This window comes from Trichosurus vulpecula, chromosome 1 (assembly GCF_011100635.1).
Source record: "Trichosurus vulpecula isolate mTriVul1 chromosome 1, mTriVul1.pri, whole genome shotgun sequence".
Taxonomy (NCBI): Eukaryota; Metazoa; Chordata; class Mammalia; order Diprotodontia; family Phalangeridae; genus Trichosurus; species Trichosurus vulpecula.
In genome coordinates this window covers 401,954,634-401,979,577 of record NC_050573.1, presented here as the reverse complement: position 1 = coordinate 401,979,577, position 24,944 = coordinate 401,954,634, and the positions used below count along the sequence as shown (strand labels likewise).

At 35.6% G+C, this 24,944-nt stretch overlaps 1 protein-coding gene across 2 annotated transcripts in view; it reads right to left on the bottom strand.

The window, feature by feature from the left end:
• Positions 1 to 24,944, bottom strand: part of NIPBL (NIPBL cohesin loading factor) — a 275,411-nt gene that overhangs the window by 7,933 nt on the left and 242,534 nt on the right. For both annotated transcript variants that reach the window (XM_036758735.1, XM_036758741.1), the window contains exons 31-41: positions 23,696 to 23,794; positions 20,858 to 20,911; positions 17,469 to 17,577; positions 15,536 to 15,672; positions 11,963 to 12,103; positions 11,690 to 11,783; positions 10,851 to 11,005; positions 10,276 to 10,366; positions 7,667 to 7,840; positions 6,497 to 6,687; positions 90 to 197 (exon numbers count right to left, since the gene is read on the bottom strand). In XM_036758735.1, coding sequence (XP_036614630.1) covers positions 90 to 197; positions 6,497 to 6,687; positions 7,667 to 7,840; positions 10,276 to 10,366; positions 10,851 to 11,005; positions 11,690 to 11,783; positions 11,963 to 12,103; positions 15,536 to 15,672; positions 17,469 to 17,577; positions 20,858 to 20,911; positions 23,696 to 23,794 — 1,353 coding nt within the window. The remainder of the gene's footprint in view (positions 1 to 89; positions 198 to 6,496; positions 6,688 to 7,666; positions 7,841 to 10,275; positions 10,367 to 10,850; positions 11,006 to 11,689; positions 11,784 to 11,962; positions 12,104 to 15,535; positions 15,673 to 17,468; positions 17,578 to 20,857; positions 20,912 to 23,695; positions 23,795 to 24,944) is intronic.

Here is a 24,944-nt window from a genome sequence, read left to right as displayed (position 1 = left end):
CAAGGAGGTGATTAATATTGTGGGGCATTCAAAAGTAAAATCAAAGAAAAACAAATTTAACTTAAATTATACACATTTCAAGTACATACGTGAATGAATCCAGCATATTTTTTGTCTATTTCCACAAGCTGCTGGTCAGCTTTATTCCGCATGGCAGGCTCAGGGTCTGTGCCCATAGCAATTAAATATGGCACACACTAGAAAGGAAATAAAGGGTATTTAAGTCATTGAGGTACTGCAAACTACCTGAAACCTAGTTTAGCTAAATCTTAGGAAAATTTAAGAATTATTTGGCAAAGTCATTTACATGAACTATAGCCTGATAAGTTTCTAATGCCTAAAAAAATGCTTTGGTAACTACAATTTATCCAAGGAGTACATAAAGTATTACTTTTCTCTCAGGTGTAGTCTATAGAAGAAAGTGTCAGACCACAGGCAAAGAACAGATTATGGAGCAATTTTGAAATTTCATTGGTAAGTTATGAAGCCACCTTCATAAAACTTCAAACATGACTAAGCATTATATTTTTGCTGAATACATTTCAAATGGTTATCATTTCTTCAAACAAGCTTGAAAAGAACACTTGATTAAAGTTTAGCATTAATTATGTCATGTAATAAGTCCCAGTGAGAAGGTAGTAAATTTAAGATTTGGATAGCTAAAAATAAAATTGTTCTCTTATCCTTATGCTGTTTTAGGTAGGGTTCTGAAGTGATTAGATACTAATTAAACTGCTCTTTTTGGTCAAATGAGTTGACTAAGCATGAAGAAATCTTACAGAAGAGACTTCTATATACTTTCCCTATACATTCTTCCTATACACATATAGAAATATTAATTTTTAAAGACATTAAAGTTAAGTGTTTGAAAGGAAAGCTATGCTGTCTTATTTAGTGCTTTAAAATGTTAGATGAACTGACACAAAGTTCAATTTTAAATATGTGCACGTTATCATCTTCATATAATTTTTTGAGAAAGAAGGGATCTGAACTATAATTTTATCAGTGTTATCAACTCCTATTTGGTGGAAACTAGCTCTACTGGAGCATATCTCTTCTGTAATTTATAGTTTCAGAGAGTGCTTGTGGCATTGAGAGGTTCTGTGATTTGAAGGTCATGAATCTAGATCTTCTTGACCCAAAGGATGGCCCTCTATTTACTATGCCATGATGCTTCTCCTGATAAAGTATTTTACTGGGTATAAAAATTAGAGATTAAAATAAAATGTAAAATAATGATTCACACTTATACATTATGTAATCCTATATAATCTTACATGTAATCCATATCAAAAGCTTCAATACAATGCTTAGGGCTCATAATGTGGAAAGGAAGGAACATATCAAGGGAAACTTTGTTATACTAATATTTATTTTAAAGCGGAGAGTATTATAATGAGGGTTAAAGTGTATAAAGAATACACTGGTTATAATCAGTCTGAGGTTGCAATAAGGGAGAAGTCAATATGGTACTCCTCCCCCAAAGCGTACACAAGTTCTACAGGCAATGATTTCAGAAAGAAAACTTATAACGTAAACCTATTATTTCTCACTCTTTCCATTTTCTTCCCACTCACCACCACCTTAATCCAACACCTAAAGCTTTTAACAATTTTAAATTGGGGGGTCTCAAAGCTATGTTTCCATCAATTATCTTGGAAGCAGAAAAATTTTTTTTACATGCACATGTGTAAAACCCAATAAATCAGTTATACACAATAATATTGCTCCAGTTATCTTAAGGTCAAGTTTCTGGCAATCTAAACCATAACAGTACTTCCATGACGATTAAATAGCTACCAAAAAAAAAAAAAAAAGATCCCATGCACTTTACTCCATAAGAGAGGCCTTAGGGTGAAACTGTTATTTTAATCAAATAACTCTACCAAGACTGGTAATTTGGTCTTGGTGCTGAAAAGGAAGTACTGTTTTGAAAGGAAGATGGGCTGAATCAGGAAATAAGAAAGCAATGAAGAGGGCGGAAATGTAATTTATAGGTTTTATATATATGTATGTATATTCATTTGTTATTTATGTATTTCTATGTTATGTATGTTTATTACACATATACACACAGTGACACATACATATATATCAATACACATATATTTTATATGTACATACACACCTATCCTAGATATAAAAGCAGCCTAGGTTCATTAAGTACAGAGGCAAACAACTTATTCTTTATCCTTTCTATTATTTATTAGAATACAGTTCATAAATATGGACCTCAGATCAGTAAGAAAGGGTTATATTATATTTTCTGTTTAATTATATTTAAAGAGGCAGAAGTATACAGCATGCTCTAGACATACTTTAATTAAAAATGATTAAAATAAAATGTTCTAGCCATTTGAAAGGATAAACTAGTCATGCAAAAAAAAAATACTAATGTGAACTGTTACATAAAAGTGTTCTATAGGCATATTTTCTGTGTATGGTTTCCCTAACCAACACTATAATGCAATAGCATTGTTCAGTCAGTCAGTAAGTAAACATTTATTAAGTGTCCACTATGTGGCAGACACTCTGCTAAGTGCTGAGGATACAAAAAGAGGCAAAAAGTCTCTCTCTTTAAGGAGCGTGCAATCTAATGGGGGAGATAAGAAGCAAATATGTAAAAGTAAGTTATATACATGATAAATAGGAAATAAAGAGGGAAGGCACTAGAATTAAGAGAGGTTGGAAAAGGCTTCCTATACAAGATGAGATAAGCCAGTAGGTTGAGATGAAGAAGGGGAGCATTCTAGGCATGGGAGACAGAGAAAACGCAAGGAGCTGAGGGATGGTGAGTTATTAATGGAAGGGCAAGAAAGCCAGTGTCAATGGACTGATACTGGGAATAGGATATAATGTGGGGAGTAAAATATAAGACTAGAAAGGTAGGAGGTAGGGAATGAAAGCCTTTGAAGGCCAAAGAAAGGATTTTATTTTTAACCATGGGGGTAGGGAGCCACTGGAGTTCATTGAATAGGAAGGTATCATGGTGGGATCTGCATGTTAGGAAACTCACTTTGGTATCTGAATGGAGGATGGGCTGGAATGGGGAGAGGGTTGAGATAGGCATACACACCAGGAGGCTATCACAACAGTCTAAACATGAAATCAAGAGGGCACATACAAAGGTGGGGTTTCAGAGAGAAGGCCCTGTACCTGAAAGATGTTGTGAAAGTGAAACTGATGGAGTAAATGCATATGGTAAGGAGTTGAGGATGATACCTAGGTTTTGAGTCTGAGGATGGTGTTGCCCTCTATAGTAAATAGGGAAGAAATGAGGGAAGGAGGGCTTGGGAGGAAAGATAATGAGTTATTCTAGATATGTTGAGTTTAAGATGTCTACTGGACATCCAGTATTAAATGTCAGAAGGGCAGCTCAACTTGTGAGACTGGAGGACAGCAGAGAGGTTAGAGTAAGATGGGTAAATTTGACAGTCACCTGCATAGCAATGGTAATTAAATCCACAGAAGGTGGTTGAGATCACCAAGTGAAGTAGAAAAGAGGAAGAAGAGAGGTCTCAAGATGGAACACTGTGGGTGTGACCTAGATAAAGAGGAACCTGATAGGCCTGATAGAAAGAGGTATCCTGAAAACCAAGAGAGAAGAGAATAACAAGGAAAAGAGGGTGATCACCACTGCCAAAGGCTGCAGAGAGGTTGAGAAGAATTAGGACTGAGAAAAGGCCTTTGGATTTGGCAAATAAGATATCACTGGTAACTTTGGGAAGAGACGTTTCAGTAGAATGATGAAACTGGGAACCGGACTGTAGGGGGTTAAGAAGAGGCAAAAAAGAGATAAAAAGTGTAGGTGCTCATTGTAAATGATGGTCTTTTAAAGAAGTTTAGCCACAAAGGGCAAAGGAGACATACAGGTCTATAGCAGGGATGGAAGCATCAAGTAAGTGTTTTTTTTTGAGGCGGAGGAGACATGGGCACGTTTGCAGGCAGTAGGTAAGGAGCCAGTAGTCATGGAGAGACTAAAGATAAGTGACAAGTGAGGATGACAGAGCAGATAAGCTTTTGGAGGAGATGGGATGGGATGGAATTGCTTATGCAGGTACAGGTATTGGTCCTCGTAAGCTCATATGAGAGAGGTGAAGGTGAAGATAGTGGCAAAAGGCATCTGAGTGATAAGAGGGAACTTGTGGCAGATGGCCTTAATTTCTTCCGCAAAATATAAGACAAAGCTCTCAGCTGAGAGAGCAGGGGGAGGCAGAGCCATGGGAAGTTTGAGGAGGTACAGAAAGGTTTAAAAGAGCTGCTGTGGAAAGTGAGATAGTAAGCTGATAAAGGAGGTAGAGGAGGATTGTTTGACAGCAGTGAGGGCCTAGTTGAAGTTGCATAATATAAATTTGTAGTGGACCTAGTTCAGAATGGCTGTTTCTCTCTATCTTTGTTCAGCAGCATATGTAGAAGCAAAGGTGGCAAACAGCAGTAGTCATCCAGGGCTGAGGTTTGGCAAAGTGTAATCGATGATATGATAAGGGGACCAGGGACTCAAGAGAACAGTACAGAGTTGAACTGGTTTATTAAGGGCTCAAAATGTAGAAAAAAGGAAACAGTAGCTACTTCAGGGGAGATGGCTTGGGAGAGAACTGAGGGGTTGAGGGATTGTAGGTGACAGTGTGGAGGAAGAGTAAGATTATGTAAGGGAAGGCAGAGGGAGAAGTGGAAAGTCAATAGATTGTGGCTGGACAAAGGGATTTCAGAATTCTTGAATGTGAAGGTGGTACATTTATATGTGATTGCAACATCATGAGCATGACCATCTTTGTGTATGGCTGAGTTGGTGTAGAGGTCATAGGAGGTGAGTAGGTTGAAGAACTGAGTGGTTAGCATATTTGAGGGAGAACCAACATGTATGTTGAAATTCTCAATTATGAGGGCAGGAAAGAAAAATTTTGAGGCAGGCACTGAACACAATGAAGAAGGAAGGGGAGTGATCTGGGGATTGGTAGACAATAGCTACCAGGATTCAGACTGGGTGATAAATATGAACTTCATGAACCTCCAAGGAGGAGTGATGGAGGAAAGGGCAGAACCTGGAAATGGTAATGGGAATCAAGAAGTATTTCAACTCCACTCTCTAGACAAGTGAGTCATGGAGAATGAATGTAGGTGCAGGTAGTACCAAAAGGATGGCCTATGAGGCTGTGCTATTGCAGGTGGGGAGGGAAGGTCAGGTTGCTGTGACTGTTAGAAGATGGAAGAAGCGGGAGAGGAAAAGATTTAGGATGAAGGGAAGTTTGTTGTCTACAGTAGAGGCATTCCAGGTCACAGTGGAAGGGGTTGGAGGCATTTGGTTGGGTCTTTGGTGTGGGAGGGTAGAGGGAGATGAAAATAAGGAATTAGGTGGTAGGCAGTTGGGGAATAGGGTTTGATGGTGATCTACAGGAGTTCAAAATCACTGGCATGTGCAGGGTGTGACCAGTTGTGAGAATAATAGAGTGGAAGGTGTCACTCTTCTTCCGAACAGAAAGCAAGAACAACATGAGACGGAAAGCACATAAGATAGAAGGCACATGGGATGGTCAATGGGAGGCCCCATTTCACTGTTCCTTTTCCCTTTAAATGCTGCAGATTAGGAGCAAGTTAGTGCAGAAGAAGACAGAAGTTTCATCTATGTAGCAAGAGATAGAAGTCCTGCTCGCTACTGACTTTCCTCTTACTTAACCAAATTTCAAAGTAAAACTAGATTTAATTACATTAGTATGATAATATTCTTATATTTTCTTTTGAGGACTTAGGATCTGCTACAATTCTATTAGCCAAAATCATCCATAAAATAAAATTACCATGAATTTCTAAAATTGCTCATGGCATTATGGTAAGAATCTAAGTGTGAAAAGATACTAGTGGATTAAAAAAGTATCTATTCTCAAACTGATTTGAAGTATTATTCTGAAATTTTTCATTGGACAACTAAGTTTTGAGGAAAAGCATTATATAAATCTAGAAAGTAAGTAATAGCAAACAAGATGGAGGTTTGGAATAGCTAATTCAAAACAATTCTGGCTTACCTAAGTTGGTTATGGCTTAGTGTGAATTCTCTTTAGGCCACAGATTCAACCCTGTGTCGGTCACTAAAACTTATGCGCTATAGATTACATATCTAACCTAATTAATTACCTCAAAAATGTATGCTGTTGGTCCAAATCTGAGAATGTGTTAATGGATTAGCACAGATTTGTCAAGAGGACTTGGGTCTTCTGGACTCCCAAGTTACGCACTGTATCCACTGTGCTACCTAGTTCCTTGCGTACACACACACACACACACACACACACACACACACACTCACTCTCTCTCTCATGTTTCCAGTAAAACAGAAAATTCCTTACATATTTTACTGAAATTTCATTTTGGAAGTTTCTCAAACACTATAAGGTCCTGAGGTAAAGCAGGCAAATGTAACACCCATTTGAAGCACAAGCACAACTTTATCAACTCCTAATATAGCTTGATCCAATGGCAAAAAGAATTCACCCCTGCTTACCTGAACTGGATGAATGAGTCCCTGGTTGAGGGTTAATGCAATGACATTTAGGGCAAAGTGGCGCACACTTGACTGGGTGTGAAAGAAAGCCTCAAGAACTTGTTTGAGGTAAAGCTGCATGATGGAGCTACTCATCCCTGAGGACACATCACCCATTTCTTTCAGATCTTCTTGTTTTGCTACTTTCTTCCCTAGGAAAGGAAGAAAAGATTGAGTAAAATTTTACTGCAAATACCCTTTTGTTGGATACATTCTCTTGCTCTGTCTTATGTCTCTGTTCAGGATCACAGAACCTTAAAATGGTAAGCTCACAAAGTTAGTACTTAAAAGGAGTAAGACTCTAGGTAAAACAGAGATTAGTCACTTTCAGAGGTGAAAACCTTCAAAACACAGCTTGTGAATGGGTTGACAATGAAAACAGTGAGCTAAATCTAATCAAGAAAGTCAGATATCTTTCCAAATTTATCAGAAGACAGCAACCGAAAATGTAATGGATATAAAGAAAATCATGATCTGCTCAATTATATTTTAACAGGTCCACAGCAATGGCAAGTCAACGGATGCATGGATATATGAATGAATTCTATAAAAAATGAGAAGCCACAGGGAGAATTTATGAGTGTGTGTAGTACTAATGAGCACTGTTTTTCCTTTTCCAATTCTTGATCCCCTCTCTCTTCCTAATAAGACCTTAAATTTATTTGAACTTTAAACATTTCTAAGCGTTTAACCATGCTTAAAAATATTTAAAGGAAATGAAGAAAAAATGAAATACAGTAATACTATGTCTTCCTATGCACAAAGGAAAAAAAAGTTGTTCCTATACCATAGGAATGCCACCTCTATCCTTCTGAGTTAAGAAAAGTCCATAAGTTAATCTTAAAATCAGTTCTCCTTCCTCTGCCTTCTTTCAGATTGCTACTTAGTTCCAAAGCAAACTCACTCTGGATGGTGTTAGCATTCTGCCAAAATGACGCAGTAATTTATGAATGCCTTTTTAGCAAGTCAATAATATTCAGGACTATTTAACCAGAAAGCAGCATGGGCTCTAGAAAAATAGGGCCTCAAAACACTCACAAAAGTAAAAAACGAATTACTTTTCCCCTCCATTATTTTTCCCATAAAGTACACTAAATGTTTAAAGAAAAATTTGAAAAAGCATTCACTTACAGTCTTTATCTGCCTGTTGCATACGTGTATCTTCTTCTTGCAGGTAGGTTTGGAGATTTTTTAACACTTGGATTTTTAAATTTACTGAGCTGTTCTTATCAGCTAGAATGCTGTTATACAGATTCTTTACCTCTTGCTCAAACATTAGACTTGGATGCTGAATAAATGCAAATCCTAGGGAAATGGAGAAAAATTTTTTGATGCAGTCACTTCAAATTATGGGTAAACTATTTCAAAATACAATGAAAATTTTGGTAAAAGATATAATTTCCTTAGTTCAGAAAAAATAATACTTAAAATGACTTTAAGAGTATGCAGGTAGCCTTACCTAGAGAAGTTTTAGAGCAGGAACTTCTTTCCCCATGTTTTAAAAACAAGAAATTGCATTTCAAAGGAGAATTTCACACAAGAGGAAAACTTGAGGAGGGAGCAGGGCCTAGTGGCTAGGGGAGTGGATTGGGAGTCAGGAGTCTTGGGTTCTATTCCTGGCTCCACCACTGACTTGTTGTGTGACCAAGGGTGAGTCACTTAATCTCTCTGTGCCTCAATTCTCCATCTGTAAAATGGGGACAATAATATTTACCACCCACCTACCTCAGAGGGATGCTTTCAGGATTTAAGAGGTCATGTCTTTAAACATTTTCAGATCCCTAGTAAAAGGTACTATATATGCGTTGTTTTTTTTAAGTTGAGCTATTATAACTGCCTGATAAAATGAAATGGCTTGTTTTAGGTTTTTCTACCAATATCTTCAACCAAAATGCTAAAATTAATTGAAACCCAAAATTCCTTTGATTTCTCCTTAAGTGATTTCTTATTGCACTTGCAATGCTGAACCTACAACCTTGATTATGCTAATGCAGCAACAGATATATCAAATGATATTATTATTTGCGTTTACAAACATCCTCTACCAATGTCTTATTCTCATACCTAATTGCGGTATAAGGTGACTCCAAGTTCTGAAAGCTTACAGCAGTGGGGCACCAGTTGCAGTGGGACTACTAAGCTAGAAAGGCTTCAAGTATGAGCGCAGTGGAAAAACTCAGTGTATACTGTCTGAGGAGCAGCCCACTTAAGCTCAGATGGGTCATTACAAGGTACACTGTAGGAGGATGGATATTTTGGCCAGACTAACTCCCAAAGATCATTTACTAAAGCAGAGAGGGGTTGCAATCTGAGTTGACAGGAGTACCTATTCATCTACAAAATCACAGATTCTTGAAGTATTGACATAATGTCTTATCACCCAATAAAATTTTATTTTTTATTTAAAGGTTTTTAAGTGTTTTCTAAATAGCATATGAAAGCCCATAGTATCATGGCTACTTTCTAATTCTGAAACCAAAGCATGGAGAAATCAAATAACTTGCTCAAGGTCACACAGCATATCCAAGGACTAGGCAAGAATATCTTCTAATTGCTGGTCTTAGAACTATTTCCTAGATAGCACCATTTCTTTAAGTTAAAATAATTCTCTTTCAGTTCTTTGAATATTTTAACTTCTGGTTTTATTATTGGCACCTCTCTACTACACAAGCTTCCTATTATATGATACATTTATATTTAAATGGCTTGAAGCTAATATTGCATAAAACTGCATCCCTAGTTAGATTAAAAAAAAACCTAATAAAACTTCCTACTATTGAAGTCTCTGAATGGAAAGACAGAAACACATAGCGGACAATGCAGGCTAGGTAAGGTCTTGCTCAAAAAAGCAACAATAAAGATGACAACATATGACTTCTAAACATTACAACAAATATAATTATAAACTTTGATGCATTTTTTTCTTACAAACAAGGCCCTCAGGAAAAAAAAAGCCATAAAGTTTTCTTTCAAGTAAGTTAAAGAACTGTTTGTGTCTGAATCAAGAGTGATTGAGCATTGTGAAGAGATCTGTACCACTTTGAAGGCAACTTTGGAGTGCCCTTTAAATGTCAACTTAGGCTCTTTTACAGCTACACTGTTCATTTTTCCCTCATCCTTTAGCTTATATTTAAGCATTTTCAGGTACCCCAGACTCTGAAAGAGCAAAGCCAGAATAAAAACACATCCCAATCACACGATACTTCTAGGGTAGGGATATGAGAAATGTCTTAAATTTGTAAAGTAATTTGTATTATGGTAGTTGTATAAATAAGGGGGTAAATATATTATTAATTTTGTTTGTTACTATATTTTTATCCTGTATGTAAATTACCCTTTATTCAAGAGGCAGGAACATGCAATGAATTTGTAAGAATAAGTCACACCCATGTGAGGTGGATGGGGGATAGATATTGTTAACTTCATTTTACTGATGAGGAAACTGATGGACAAAGAAGTTAAGAGACTTGCTCAAGGTCACCCAGGAAGTCACTGGGAAAGCTAAGACTAGAGTTCAAACACCCAGTCTAGTATTCCATACATCAGACCATGCTGCTGTAACCAACACATTCAAGAGAATAGCACGTTGAATCAAACCATTCAAGAAGTGACTAATTAAGTTTTATGTACAGCAAGATAAAAAACAAGTGAAGAACATGCAATTATAATAATAATACTGAGGTTAGCCAACCTTAATCCCCAAACCCGTAATAAAAATAAAGTTTAAAATACTATCTTACCTAGACCAATAATGGCTTTGGTTTGTACTTCCTCATCTGAATGTTTGGTAAAATACATCAGGAGTTCAAGTACTTTATCCTTTATGTTAACCTAGTCAAATAAAGAGGGGAGAAAAAAGGAACTCATGGAATGGTCTTTGGTATACAGATTCTATTTTTCCACCTTAAAGAATACCTAGAATCCCTGAAGTAATCTATTCTAATTCCTCTTTGATGTAAGAATCCCTTCTGTAACAACTTTTTGAAATGATAATCCAGCTTTTGCTTAAATATCTTTGGTAATCAGAAGCTCACTATCTAAAGAGATACCTGTTCCATTTTCAGACAGTTCTCACTTTAAAAATGTTCTTCCTCAGACTGAGGTGAACCATGCCTCTCTCTAACCTCTTTCATTGGAATTAAACTGATGTAGAATTTTAATAAGTAAAACATAAATCAGCATCATTCACAATTTTACACATTTTAGCAGACAAAAGACAATTTGATATAGATTGACTCATTTTTCAACATTATCATTTATTGCTTTTACAGATAAAATTCTTAAATAACAAATTAAGTAAATTAGAGAATGTTACCTTACTGCTGCCTTTAAAGTCTTCTTGATCAAAATCAAAATGGCGACACAGAGCTCCAACAGTGAAAAGGGATCTAAGCAGTGCTGGTTTATTTGATGTAAGTACAGTGCTGCTTGAGTCTTCCTGATGCTGAATTTTTAATTTTGAAAGTGCACCTAATGAAAAGATACTTCGCTTAATTATACTCACCAATATGTCCCTGAATTAGTGTGTTAATTATTATGTAAAATTTTTCTAAACATGACAAATAAATAGTAATCCCATCAAGAACACATTCATGCTAATATTAGGGTCAATGACTTTCGCACCTGACTGCCAGCTCACTTTTTTACATTGATTCTATTTCACAGGGTAACATATTTCTAAGCTTAAAAAAAATTAGGAGTACACCCCGTTTGGATCTTGAAAATCGACTCATGAAAGATGTAAAATTAGGAAAAATAATATGGGGAAGTTTTACAATACAGAGCAGGTAGTGAATTTATCAAAGTCCATGAAGAATGGGCTAACAATGTAAATAACTTCCAAGAAGAAGTTAGAACAAAGATTTAATTCAATTCGGCAAACATCTGTGAAGTGCCTACTATGTGCAAGGTACTATGCTATAGCTGCTGGGGAAACAGACAAATAGTGAGTCAATTCTAGTATTGAATTAATTAGATGGGCTGGGAGAAGGGAAAATATTCTGAGGATACACACCTAACATTTCTGAGGCTGTTATTGTGAAAAATTACCATATCCTCCCACCCTATCCCTTGGTATAGATATAGTATTGGGCTTGGATTAAAACCACAGAGCTGATGGAATATGTCAAATTTATGTCTTTATGTTTAACTTACCATAGTATCTATTGAAACAAGCCCACACAAATTTGTAATTTTGTGTGACTTTATTTACAACAGCCCCAAGACAGCTCACACAATGTTGCACTACCTAAAAAGATGTAGAAAAATGTTACTATTTAGATAAATTATAAGTGGAAAATGAAAAGCTATAAAATGTTCATGTTTCTTTAAAAATCCAGGTTGCCAATTTAAATAATTAACAATATTTAAACAATTATCACCAGTTAATTATGTGTTATCTAAATATAAACATAAGAGAACACTTACTGTCATGCCATATTTGATGATAAGTTTCATTAGATCTTCCTCAATGGTGGCAAGGAAGGTTTCACTTGGGTGTTCCATCAATGGCACTACTAATTCTAAGATTTTTGCAACATTGCAAATGACCATGAAATCATTTTGTGTCTGTAAGGCCAAAATTAAGAAGGATTAAAATTTTGTGATTACTCAAAATCTGGGAAGAATTAGGTGTGTTTGCATGTGCGTGAAGGGTAGGTAAGGTGAAAGAATTATGCCAGCTCTAATATGAAAAATCGACCCATTTCTTCTCTTTTTAAGAATATAGGGAAGTGGTGTGGTAGGGTGGGAAAAAAGCTTGTCTGGAAGTCAAAAGACTTGGGTTGTAAGTCTCTCATTTCTCAATAACTTGTTGTGTGACCTTGGAAAAGGCACTTCACTTTTCTGGGACTCAACTTTAAAATGGGAAGACTGAACTACATGATCTTTAAGGTCCCTTTTACAGCTCAAAAATGCTATTATAGTATTATTTAAAGTAAATGCTTTAAATCTAAATTTTAAAATCTAAACCAAATATAATATTTAATAAGACAAAAATAATTTATCACTACAAATATAAAATTAGAATTCATTCAGTGAATGAATAAAACAATTTTAAGTCCCATTTCTTTAATAAATGGCAGAAATGTAAGAAAATATCAGTTAAAAATTACTATTCTTTTAAGCTAGTACTTCTCCAATTGGTGGGTTATAAATCCTTTTAGAGAGATTATGGATAGGAATGAAAATGATCCTGGAAACTAGAGTTCTATAGTTTTCAAAGGGATACTTTTGAAAAAAATTTGTCCTTTCTCACTTTGCTTAGCCAAGGAGTCTCACTTCTTAACAATCAAGAGGCATTTGTTATATACTCACTATGCTTATTAGGATTCCAATTAATATTATGATTCATTTACTGAATTGCCATTTATTGCCTAATATGTACAAAATGCTGGGTTATACACTGGGCAAGCTGCAAACTAATGTGATCTATGTATCTATCTATCTACACATGACCAGTATCCTTCCAGAGTTTACAGTCTAACAAGGAGAAGATTACACATTAAAAAAAATACGTAACTATACAATAATGAAAATGCAGAGCACTATGGAACAAGAAATGGAGAAGGCAGTATCTGAGTTTGGCCTTGATGCATAAGTAGGTTTCAATGACACAGATGAGGGAGTAAGAGAAGAACATTTCAGACATAAGCAAAAAAAGGTAAAGGTAGAGAGTTAAGAAAGTGCTAAACTTTTGGGAAGGGTGTCAAGTAGTCTGATGTGATCACAACACAATATGCCTGGTAGGAAAAAGAAGGCTGTAAAAAAGTGTAAGTTAAATCCTGATCAAAAGGGACCTTAAATGTCAGACTAAAGAATTTATATGTGATATAGCAAGCAATAGAGTACCACTAAAGGCTGCTCCATTAGTATCTCTGAAATGTAAGGAGGAAGTACAGGGTACCATCACTCCCTGCCTTGTGAATTCATGGAAGGATATGAATAAGAAGAGGAGGACAAAGGATGGGAAGGCATGAATGGGTGATGATCTATATCGTTGGAGGGAATATCCACACAAATGAGACTGCAGATCCAGTATTCGAGTAGCTGAAGGAACCTATGAAAGATTTTGAGCTAAGAAGCGACATGATGACCATGGACTGATTTTTCAGTAGTGACAAGGAATGAATTAAGAGTAGGGAGAGACTGTCTATAGATAGGTCAATTAGGAGGTTGTTACGGTATAATCCATATGGGTAGAGGGTAGTAGTGATAGAAGCAAAATGAAAAGATGGATATAAAAAACACTAGGTAGACAGAATCAGGAGTACTCTGTATATATCTTCTATGAGGTTTGAAGGCTGAGTGACTAGGAAAATTTATATGTGATATAGCAAGCAACAGAGTACACATATAGGAAAGATTTTAAGTTCTACTTTGGGCACATTAAACTTGAAGTACCTGAGGCATATCAATCTGGTATACCATTAGACAGTTACAGATTCAAGCCTGAAGTTCAAGGACAGGAATGCGCCAGATTGGATATGGAAATTTGGGAGTCATGTGTATAGAACTGAGAGTTGAAATTGTGGGAATGGATGAGACTGCTAAGAGGGTGTATTGAGAAAGAGGTCACAGGAAGATAGGTTAAGAATGGAATGTTAAATAACACCTGTCTTAAAGAGTTGAGAAAATGAAGACAAAGAAGGAACTGTTAGAAAAGTAAGAGGAAAATCAGCAGTGTGTGCTGTCTTAGTAGCCACAGGGTATGAGGTGAAGAAGAGTGTCAAAGAAGTGAGTAAGGTCAGCAGAGAAATCAAAATGGATGAGACCTGAGTGAAGGTTCTTGAATTCAGAGATGAGGTTCATTTGGTAACCTTTAAGGGAGTAATTTTGGTAGAGACAAAACAGAAGCTTAACTGTAATGGGCTGGGAAGTGCTAAGGAATTGGAGACATTAAGCAAAGATGACTTCTCAAAAAGGTGAGGCAACACAACTCATTTCTTTCTTCCCAAGGACTAGACAAAGTCAGCAAGGTGGAAAGTATTATGTTTTTTTCCCCTTAAAGAAAAGAGTGGGAGAAAAAAGGCCTAGAAATAAATGAACCCTCTACAGGAGACTCATAAAATACCTTTTTAAAAAGCACTTGACAGTGAGCTTTCACGTACATCATCTCATTTGACTCTCACAACAACATTCTAGGAAAGCCAGGACAAGCATTCTTATCCTTATTATGTCAAGGAAAAAACCAAGCTCAGAGAGATGCAGTGACCCGCCAGAAGTCACAACTATGGCCGGTGGTGGCGTCTAGTCCTGAACTCAACTTCTTCTGCCTCTCTTTCTCCAGGGCTCTCCTTATTATGCTTCACTATCCTTCTTTTCAGTTCAATCAATGGACTATGTATGGCAGTTGGAGAATACCTATGGCAAGCTAGTCATTTATGGATGTACTTAATGACTCTGTAAAGACAGAGTTACGGTATCACAAATTTTACTTGTCCTTATCTATCTTCTCGCTTCTCTTTTCCTGGCAGGCCCTGAGTTTTTTCATCTAGAAAAATACTCAAGACAACCTGTTAACTGAGGTTATTAACAAACTTCTATCACCAGTGGTGGACATTAAGTATACAGAAATCAGGACAAATAATTTCCTTATTCATAGGAAAACAAAAAATAGTGGTAATGAATGACATATGCAGAAAAAAAGTCCATGATTTTAAAAGTTAGCTCTTAAATAGGCTACTTAAATCTATCCTGCACATGTCTATATATTAAATAATTTTAGGTCTAAGTTTTTTTTTAATGGAAATGTACAAAGTATTATACATACTATAATAAATGTTTCACTTCATTCACAAATATACCCTGAAACACAGACTAACAAAAAACTAAAAGCTGAACATTGCCCTAAGGCTGTATAAAGGACACAGTGTATTTTCTTCATGTTCAACGTTTGTGACCTATTAGTAAAACTCTGGTTGATATTTCCCTTTATTATGTGAATTATAAATTTCAAATCTTCCATCTTTTACTTAAGAAAGGCACTTTTCTGATACTTACGCTACATTTAGTGGTAAGGTATGGTTGCATGGTCATGGCATGTTTGACCATTAGCTGGGGTCTGATTTTGCTGAATAAGAACAAAGTGGTTATGCAAGCTACCAATCGACCAGAATTCGCTCCCTTATTGTCAGAATCTGGAAAAAAAAAATTAAAATGAAAACACAGTGGAAATTGTACAGAATATAATCTAAACTATTTTACTAATCCCTTGGGGAAAAATAACGTAACTTTGGGTAACTGAGGATAATAGAGAAGGCTTTTGCTCCCAGAGGTGGGGGGATGCTTAGTGGTGTGCGGAGCTGGGCTGGGTGATTTCAGTGACAGAAGTAACAGATGAGGAAAATTAAGCCAGGAAAGGGGTTTAGCTGTGGTCAGAGAGAATCTATTTCAATGCAAGTAACAATTATTAGGCATCTAAAGTGTGCAACACACTGTGCGCTGTGGGAGATGTGTATTTTAGATAAGATAGGGCTCCCCCGCCCTTATGGGTGGGGCTAAGCTAAAAGGACACAGAAAGCAGAGGTAATAACACAAAATGGGGGATGAGATAAAGATGGCTAAAAGAGTGGTGACAGGTCGAAGAGTGTTAGGGTTAAAAGAGGAAGTTTCCTTTTGGGGGACAAATTGCACTACGTGGGTCAAGGTGAATTTTTAGAGTAGGAATCAATAATCTTTTTATAGCCCTACTGAATAATACCCTTGACTGTCAAAGGTAGGGATAAATAGAGTAGAAAGAGAGAGGGGAAAAAAGGAGGAGAAGAAATGTGGGAAAGATAAAAGAAAAAAGATAGAGGTGAATAAAGTGGTTGTAAAGTATTACTCTGAATTAATTCAGATGTGTCACTAAATGACATCTGTGTCAAGGGATGCATACATTTCCTCTGGAGAATGATTTATTGCTGACTGTTCAGGAATTATGGAGCCTTGTGAGTTTTAGATTATCTATATTAATATTACCACATTAAGTAAATTAAAATCATGTGTTTATACATTAACGCTAAATTTCAAAATTGAGAAGTAGCAAAAAATGAGATGATCTTTGTTCTGATAGAAGATGAGATTTTAATTTCTTAAGGTGTTTTGACCACTAATTGAAAAATAATTTTCAAGGCCAAAAATAAAATAAACAACAGCTTAAAAACCCTCACAGAATTAAACAGAAATATTGTTTTAAACTTATGAAATCACTTTCTTTTCAATAAGCTAAAAAAATGATTTAAAAGAACTAGAATTCATCTGTCTGTTAAAAATTCTAAAATGGAGCTTTAAAATTTTAAGATATTCCTATTAATTGAGCAAAAAATGGCCATTGGGCTTAGTTTCATTTATTACTCCAGATCCTAGGAGGTATGATTTAGAGTAAGATTTGTAACCTTAATAGCTTAGGTGGCTCAGTGTTGGGCCTGGAGTAGAAAGACTCATCTCCCTGAGTTCAAATCTGGCCTCAGACACTTACTAGCTGTATGACCCTGGGCAAGTCACTTAGCCATATTTGCCTCAGTTCCTCATCTGTAAAATGAGCTAGAGAAGGAAATAGCAAACCACTCCAGTATATCTGCCAAGAAAACCCCAAATGGGGTCATGAAGAGTCGGACACAACAAAAACAAGTGAATTGTGATCTTACTGAACAACTTTAAGAGGTTTATTCAACATTAACAATCCCATAAAGTATAACTTGGATTTCAACATCAAAAGGATGTAGACAAAATACCTATACTATATTTTAATGACAAGAAGAAATCTGAATCTTGTTATTTAGAAGTGAATGGGTGCTTAACACTTGTTGATTCATTGGCTATGCAGAGAGGAAAATGAGTACAGAAAATTGTCAAGCACCCTATTTTATATATATGCTTACAAGACTATGTATAGTTAGATATACATATTTTACATATATTATATAATGAATATATAAAATGTGTGACTTACCAGCTAGAGATTCCTCATATTTAAGGATATGCTCAACTAAGTTATCAACAAGCTGAGTACAAGCTTTCTTTACAGGTTTATATGAAGCATCCTCTTCTGACTTCAAAAGCTTTATGAGATAGGGAAAAAAATTCCAGTAAAGTTATCGAATATGCAATGATACAAACACAACGGCTTGTGCCCTTAAATAAAAATTCTGCAGTATAATCAAATGTATCCAATAACTTAACAATGTATGTAAAAATACCACATTCTAAAAAGAAATTCCAACATGATCTTTAAGAAGAAAAGGGGAAGAGGGTGACACAACTAGGGTAAATGTCCTTGGGCTAAGTAAGTAAATAACTGAAGTAGTGAGTTATAGCAGGAATATAAAACAAGGCCAAATCACATCTTGAAAGAATTGTGTGTGTGTGTGTGTGTGTGTGTGTGTGTTTTGTGTTTTTTAAGCAGAGTTGGTATGAAATTTACCTTCACTTAGAAAAGCCTTGAAAGTAGGCAAATTGATACAGAGAATTTTTTAGAATGCAAGGAAAACATCTAGAATGCATTAAGAGACGTTAGATTTTTCCAAATAAATTAAAATAGCATCTGATGACATGAACTTAAAATATGGAAGAAAGTGGTAAGTTTACTTTTATTAGGGATTGTAGTCTTGAGGGAGGGAGGAAAAAAAATGGGACCTAGAGAGCTTCCCATTATTCTCCTGTACCCATCCCCTCCTCCTGCTGCAAGAGGTCTTCACCCTGTCTTTCAGAGGGAGAATGGGGTAGGAAAAAAGTGGAGATATTTTACCCTCTCCTTTGAAAAGTGGTAGTCTGGATTTAAAGAAAAATTAGAATGTCAATTGAACCCCAGTGTATAATCTCTTATAAAAGTATACTGTTATCTATTTCTTTCCTATCAAAATTGACTACATTTGAAATGAACTTCAACTCCAATTTTATATTCATAGAATCTTAAGTCTAGAAGGGAATATTAAGTAATTTGGTAGGAAAATAAAGTTGGTAATCTTTTTTTCAGAGCTTTAAGAAACACTTAAAACATTATAAATGGGTTCTCTGTCTGTGAAACAGATTGTATTAAGCTACACATAACTTAGTTTATAATCATCAGGCAATTAAGCTAAATAGATGAGCCTAGAATAGAAATGCTGATAAAAGGATATTTTTGAGAAATATATCTATTTTCTTTCTATACAAATGTAAATCTTTCAATTTATGCAACCTTTATTAAGTGATTACTATGTGTTAAGAGCTGGAGATATAAAGAGGAAAAATGACACAATCCTTCCCATTTGAAGGACTCAATTTATTCATTCTCATGCCTGAACCTCAAAGTGAATTGTGTAAATGTGAACTACGCTTCCAGTCCCTTGCCCTTCCCTTGCCCTGCAACTTAACACTCTTTTCTTACCTTCATTTGAGCAGCTACTAAAACCTTACCTTTTCTAGAATCTAAGAATCTTTTCCCACTCTTGCCCCAATAGCAGGGTCTTCCTTTGTAAATATATTTTATATAACAACTTATTATTCATATTTCTCACACTTGTTCATTGTGTTTATTTTTGCTACCTCTAATACATTCATATGGCTGCTGTTGGTCTGAGATAATACGCCCATTAAAGTGACGAAGTTTTCTTTATAAAATTCTATTTGCAGTGTCATAAACAGAGGGATTTACATGCCTTATGGAAACTAACAACAATATCACTTGGCTTCAAAGTGCCTATACTAAGATGGGACAGCAGTAAAAACTGAAAATGTTTTAATCTGGGCTGAGCAGTGAGAACTCCATATATGTTAGTACGGAATTAGAAAAAGTGTTTCATTTTCCAGGCTGCAGCCAATTTAATTATTCCAGTAACTCCTATTTCACATATCATCACCATTTACCCTTTTCAACTCCCTAGTTAATTTTCAGTATTTATGTGTATAGATATACAATTATTGGGGCTGGTTATATTTACATCACTTGTGTCTATGATTATATACATATTATCTATTGCTTATTTATATAAAAACGGGTTTTCCATTTTTCTTATTAAATTTTAAATCCCTCTAAGGCAGGAACTACACATAGCTCCTATTTCATGTCTACTGCTACTATTACTTGGACAGAATGGATGCCAAGTCACTGCTGCACATTTATGGATTAAACAAAGGAATAGTGTTGAAATAAGTTAGCAGATTAGTATTGATTAGATAAGTGTTTCTAAAAGTCACATAAAACAATACAGGTGACACTCTGGTGATCTGAATGTCTCAAGTGATGGTACCAGTACAGCAAATAGATGAGAACAGTTAAGTCAACAAAGCTACTGGTGGCAACCTTGTTCATGACACCCTAGGTGATGTTGCCACAATAATGTAGCTGAGAAAAAAAGGCTAACACATAGGGTGAGGGTTAGGAATCTTATAAACATTTTATTGTGGATATTAAAGAATTATCATTTTGATTTTTTTTGGACTAGACCTATACATTCATTGGTATAGGGAATGCCCCAAAGAGATAATTCTTTCTCTATTCCCTATGAAAACAGACACTCTGTCTTTCAATCAGCTAGCCAGAGCTAGCAGAATCAGGAAATACAACCAAGTTTGTCAGCATCTGGTTCAGAAAATGCTATTTATAAGGTATATTTGGAACCCACTGATCATTGGGGCTTTGGAAGGATGTGACCCTGCTACAGTGTTATCCAAACTAAAGACTAGGCCTTGGGATACAGACTTGATGAAGAAATGGATGGTGTGGGTAACTGACACCTGCTTTGTATTTGGTGCTGTGAGAGGGCAGCCTGTCTTTGAGAAGTGTGAAATTATTGGTCCAGGGTCACACAGGCAGCATGTGTTAGAGGCTGGTACTGTGAATAGGCATCATTCTGATTTCAGAGCTGGCTCTTCATCCACCAAACCACTGTAGCTCTCTTATGATATATGAAACTCAATTCCTGACCTTTTTCAGACTTCACTTTCAGATAGACCAGGGGTGGGGAACCTGGTCACATGTGGCCTCAAGGCTGCAGGTTCCCACTGCTGTGCTAGACTTTTCAACTTATTTACGAACCATGCTATATGGCTAACATACAAGGTTTTAGGAAGTCATTTTATACATAGTTTTCCTTTTGTTATGTTTTTTTTTGAAAGAACAGCTTGTATGTCATACATTTTGGCCTGAGTTTCTGTTGGCTACTTTTGTTTTAAACAATCTTATTTAAATTAACCTTAAAAATACAAAATAAGGAGTTTTCAAAAATGGGCAATGGTTAGGATTTTATCAAATGTTAAAAGTGAAAAATAAATATTATTCAACGTTTTAGATTTTTATGTTTCATAGATACAAGTTTTTTTTTTCAAATATTTATAATCAAAAGTCAAAGGTATACTCACATTTTGAAGAAGCTGTTCAAACCAGTCATATCCAGTATCTCTACAAGCTGCAACCTTAGAGGAAAAAAAAATGTTATAGGGTCATAAAAAGTGCACTTCTACAGAATATCATTAAAACATATTTGTGCTTATTTGCCACTTGTTTATGTATTTTTGATCTTCAGAATTATAAAATTATTTTAAAAGTCAAATCCATGCATGTGTGTGTGTGTGTATACACACACACATACATATTCTCCCTCTTATTGGGCTAAATAATTTGATGATAGTGGCCTTAAGTATAATTCTGAATAAATTCCAAATTATTCCAATTAATAAAATTCTAAATAATTATTATTCCAAATACTATGAAAATCCTGGGAGATGTCAATTTAAGAATTAATGTAAAGCAGTAAAACCAGATATTACTTACATTTTAATCAATAACCTGATTATTCTACCTTCTAAAAGCCTAACCCTCACTTTGCTATTTATCTTCCTCATAAACAGTTGCCTTTTAAGATTTTTCAAATAAATCCAAGGTGCAAATACAGATGTGAAATTTGCTAGTGATTAAATTTGAATGTGATCCAAACAAAGAATTTAGGCAAATTTAAGACTCCATATAAATATGCCATACTGTCCATTAAATTATACAAATTGAAATTTGTGTAAATACATAAAGTTTCTTGTCCAATGTTGTGTGTATTAACACAAAACGAAGGCATTCTGATGAGGAAGAAAAGGGAGAGTTGTCTAAAGAGACTGATGTGGATGTTCAGGGAACCTATCAATCAATGTAGATGTAAGGAAGACATACAGTGACAACAGAAACAGGGCCAGGTAATAGAGAAAAAAGGTAAAATTGTGGCACATCAGAATAGTGGCAGCTGTGCCAAAGTGGAGAATGAGCTGGAGCAGGCTGGGGGCAGGGCAAGAAAAACTGAGTACAGCATAAAGATTTTTTTGTTAAGCCAGACAGTTGAAGAAAGGACGACCAAAGAAGGGACAGAGCTGCCACGAAAGGCTGATAGACAACAGGACAACAGTACAACAGTACAACTGCTGTATTCCTATTGTGCTTCTGTTTTCTCTAGCTAGGTAAATGTCTTATGGGTTGGAAAGGAAATGATAAACTGACTCATAGGGAGTTGAAGCCCAAGAGAAGTAGGGGGACTGTCAGAGAGCACCTACCTGTCCTTATCTGAGGCTACTGAAAGATCTTGTATAGGTGACTGCAGTCACTTATCAATAATCTTGGAAAATGGGAGAGTTAACATAAGGACTGCAGAAGGGCAAATACGAGTCAATTCCTGGACTAGAACGGAGGCCTGACAACTACAGGTCAGTAAGCTTGACTTTGATATCTGGCAAAATTCTTGACTCTATTGTTTAAGTGATAGTTGGTAAATATCTAAGAAAAGTAAGTGGTGCTCACAAAAAGCATTGCTTCCAAGAAAGGTAGGTTATGCCAGAATAATCTTATTTCTGACAGCATTACTACAATAGAATGCTATAGGTAAAGTTTATCTAGATTTTTAGTAAAACAACTAACAAAGCCTTATAGGCTATGGTTTGGCCAGGGCAATTTGGAATATGTTAAATGGTTAAACTCGAGACTAGTCATTAAAGGTTTGATGTCAATTCTGAGTGCTCCAGGGATCTGTGCTTAGGCACTGCACAGACAGTAAAAATCAACCATTTTGCAGAGGACACAAAGTTTGCAGGGGTAGTTAACATATTGCATGACAGGCTCTAAAAAACTCTTTGAGAGTTTAGAATACTTGGCCTAACCAATATGATAACAAAGAATAGGAATTAACACAAAATCTTAGAAATGAGTTGGGAGAGGCCTGGCTAGGTAATAGTTCATTTGAAAAAAATCAGTTGGTTTTACAGGATTTCAAATTCACTAAGTGCCAACTGTGTGACAGAGCAGCCAAGAAAGTTCACGTGAGCTTAGACCACATTCAGGGAGGGATGTGTCCAGAACTAGGGAGGACGAAGTCCTGCTGTTCTCTGCCCTGGGAAACTGTATGCTGTACTGAGTGTCACATTTTAGGAAGGATATAAAGCTGGAAAATGTTCAGATAAGGGAATCTAGGGTTGTGAAGGGCCCTAAGATCACACCACAGGAGGATTAGTCATGGTAATAAGGGATATTCAGGCGAAGGAGACAGGATGTAAAAGTAGAAATGATAGATGTTTCCAAGTATCTGAATGACTGTTACGTGGAAGAGGAATTTGACTTTTCTGTTTGAGCCTAGAGGGCAGAACTGGGAGCAATGTTTGGAAATCACAGAGAGACAAACATAGGATTTATGTAAGGAAACTTTTTTATTTTTAAAACAATTAGAGCCATCCAAAAAGAGGAAAAAGAGGTTGTGGTATCCCCCTCCATGTAGATCTTCAAAAATTACAGCATCACCACTTTTCAGATGTGTTGAATCAGAATTCCTTGTAAACAAGAACAAACTAGAGGATATCAGAAATACTTTCCAATGAGAGATACTGTGGTTATAGGACTGTTGTCATCTTTGCTTCAACATCCCAAACTCTACTTTATCTCTTATCAAGCTTTAGGGGGCTGCGGGAAGTAGAGGAACTAGGCAGGTGTCAACACTGTCAGGACTTTGGTTTTCTTCAGGGAACTCCATGGTGGAGAGAGGGGTTGTGAGGGTCAACAAACAAGCTCCCATGACTCTCTCCTACTAATACCTTCTACAGACTTGACAGGAAGATTCGCAGAGGCAGCAAATGTATGACCTGTATCCCCATCCCACGTCTGTAATAAGCATATGATTCTAAGTGATACTGTACACACAGGAATCAAGCCCTTGTTCTAACTCCAATTCTTACCACATCAGTGATGTTTAAAATCTTCCTGGTCATTGCTTCTTTGTCATGATGAGGAGTTGGAGTAAACCAGAGTTTCTGGAATGTTTCATTTACTAATTTCTAGAAGAAAGAAAAGTTCCAAAACTGAGAAAATGACTCACATATTTCAAAATTCCTAATATTAAATTCTAACTCAAACCAACATGAATTATGTAGAGTCAAAGGAAAATATCAGAATTTCTATGTGAATTTTCACACTGACCCAAGAATGAATTTAACACATTGGCCATTTTTCAGCTATATTTTTGTAATGAACAATGTTTCTAAGTATAAAAATAAACATGAAGAATTTTCATTGTTCTAAACGTTCAAATTACTTTGAACCTTATCAGAAGTCAAAGAAAATTTCATCATAAATTATGAACATTGCAGATTATAAAGAACACTTTATGTTTGGGTAATTACAAGTATTAAGTTACACAGCTACATTTAAATGTTTTATTATTGTTAGATGATATAGTCATAGCTGTTGGGAGAAATGCAACTGCTAGAGTTAATTATTAATCCAGAGGCATTAATACATTTTTCCTCCCGAATGCAATTTTTTCAGGTAAAAAGACAGAATGAAGACATAGGAAGACAGTCCTTTCCAAAGTATTTAAGAATATATGAGAGAATAAAATAAATCTCTCTTTAAAAGATTCAATTTCTTATCTAGAAACAATCTACATTTCACTGATAAGAAAAGAACAATGTGACTTGTCTAAGGTCAACCAGCAAGCTGGTTGCAAACTCAGCATTCCTGGCTATCAATATTTTCAATAATCATTTTAAATAACTTTCTAGAGAGGCAAGAAAAGTGAATCCAAAGATAAAGCATGAACTGATACAAAAGGCCTCTTTGAGTTCTTTTAGGAGTTTTGTAATTATGAAAAATTATGCACTACGTTTATCTAGTTACCTGAATGTTGGATATATTCATTAAGTAAGACTTTTCTCTACAAATTAGGCCTATGATTCAAATTAATTTCTTCAGTGTTCTTGAACCTCAAAAGCTTTATGCATTAAGGAGAAAGTAATTTGTTTAAATTTTTAAATAAATAAAAAAGTTACATACTGGAAAAAGTTAGTATAAAAACATTTTACCTCAGCATTTTGGAAAATGCTATAATTTATGCTGATTGAAAAAAAAGTGAATGAACACAGATCATCCTTTATGGATGATTAATCTGTTAACTATGAATTTGCATGTATTTATTAATTCTGACAT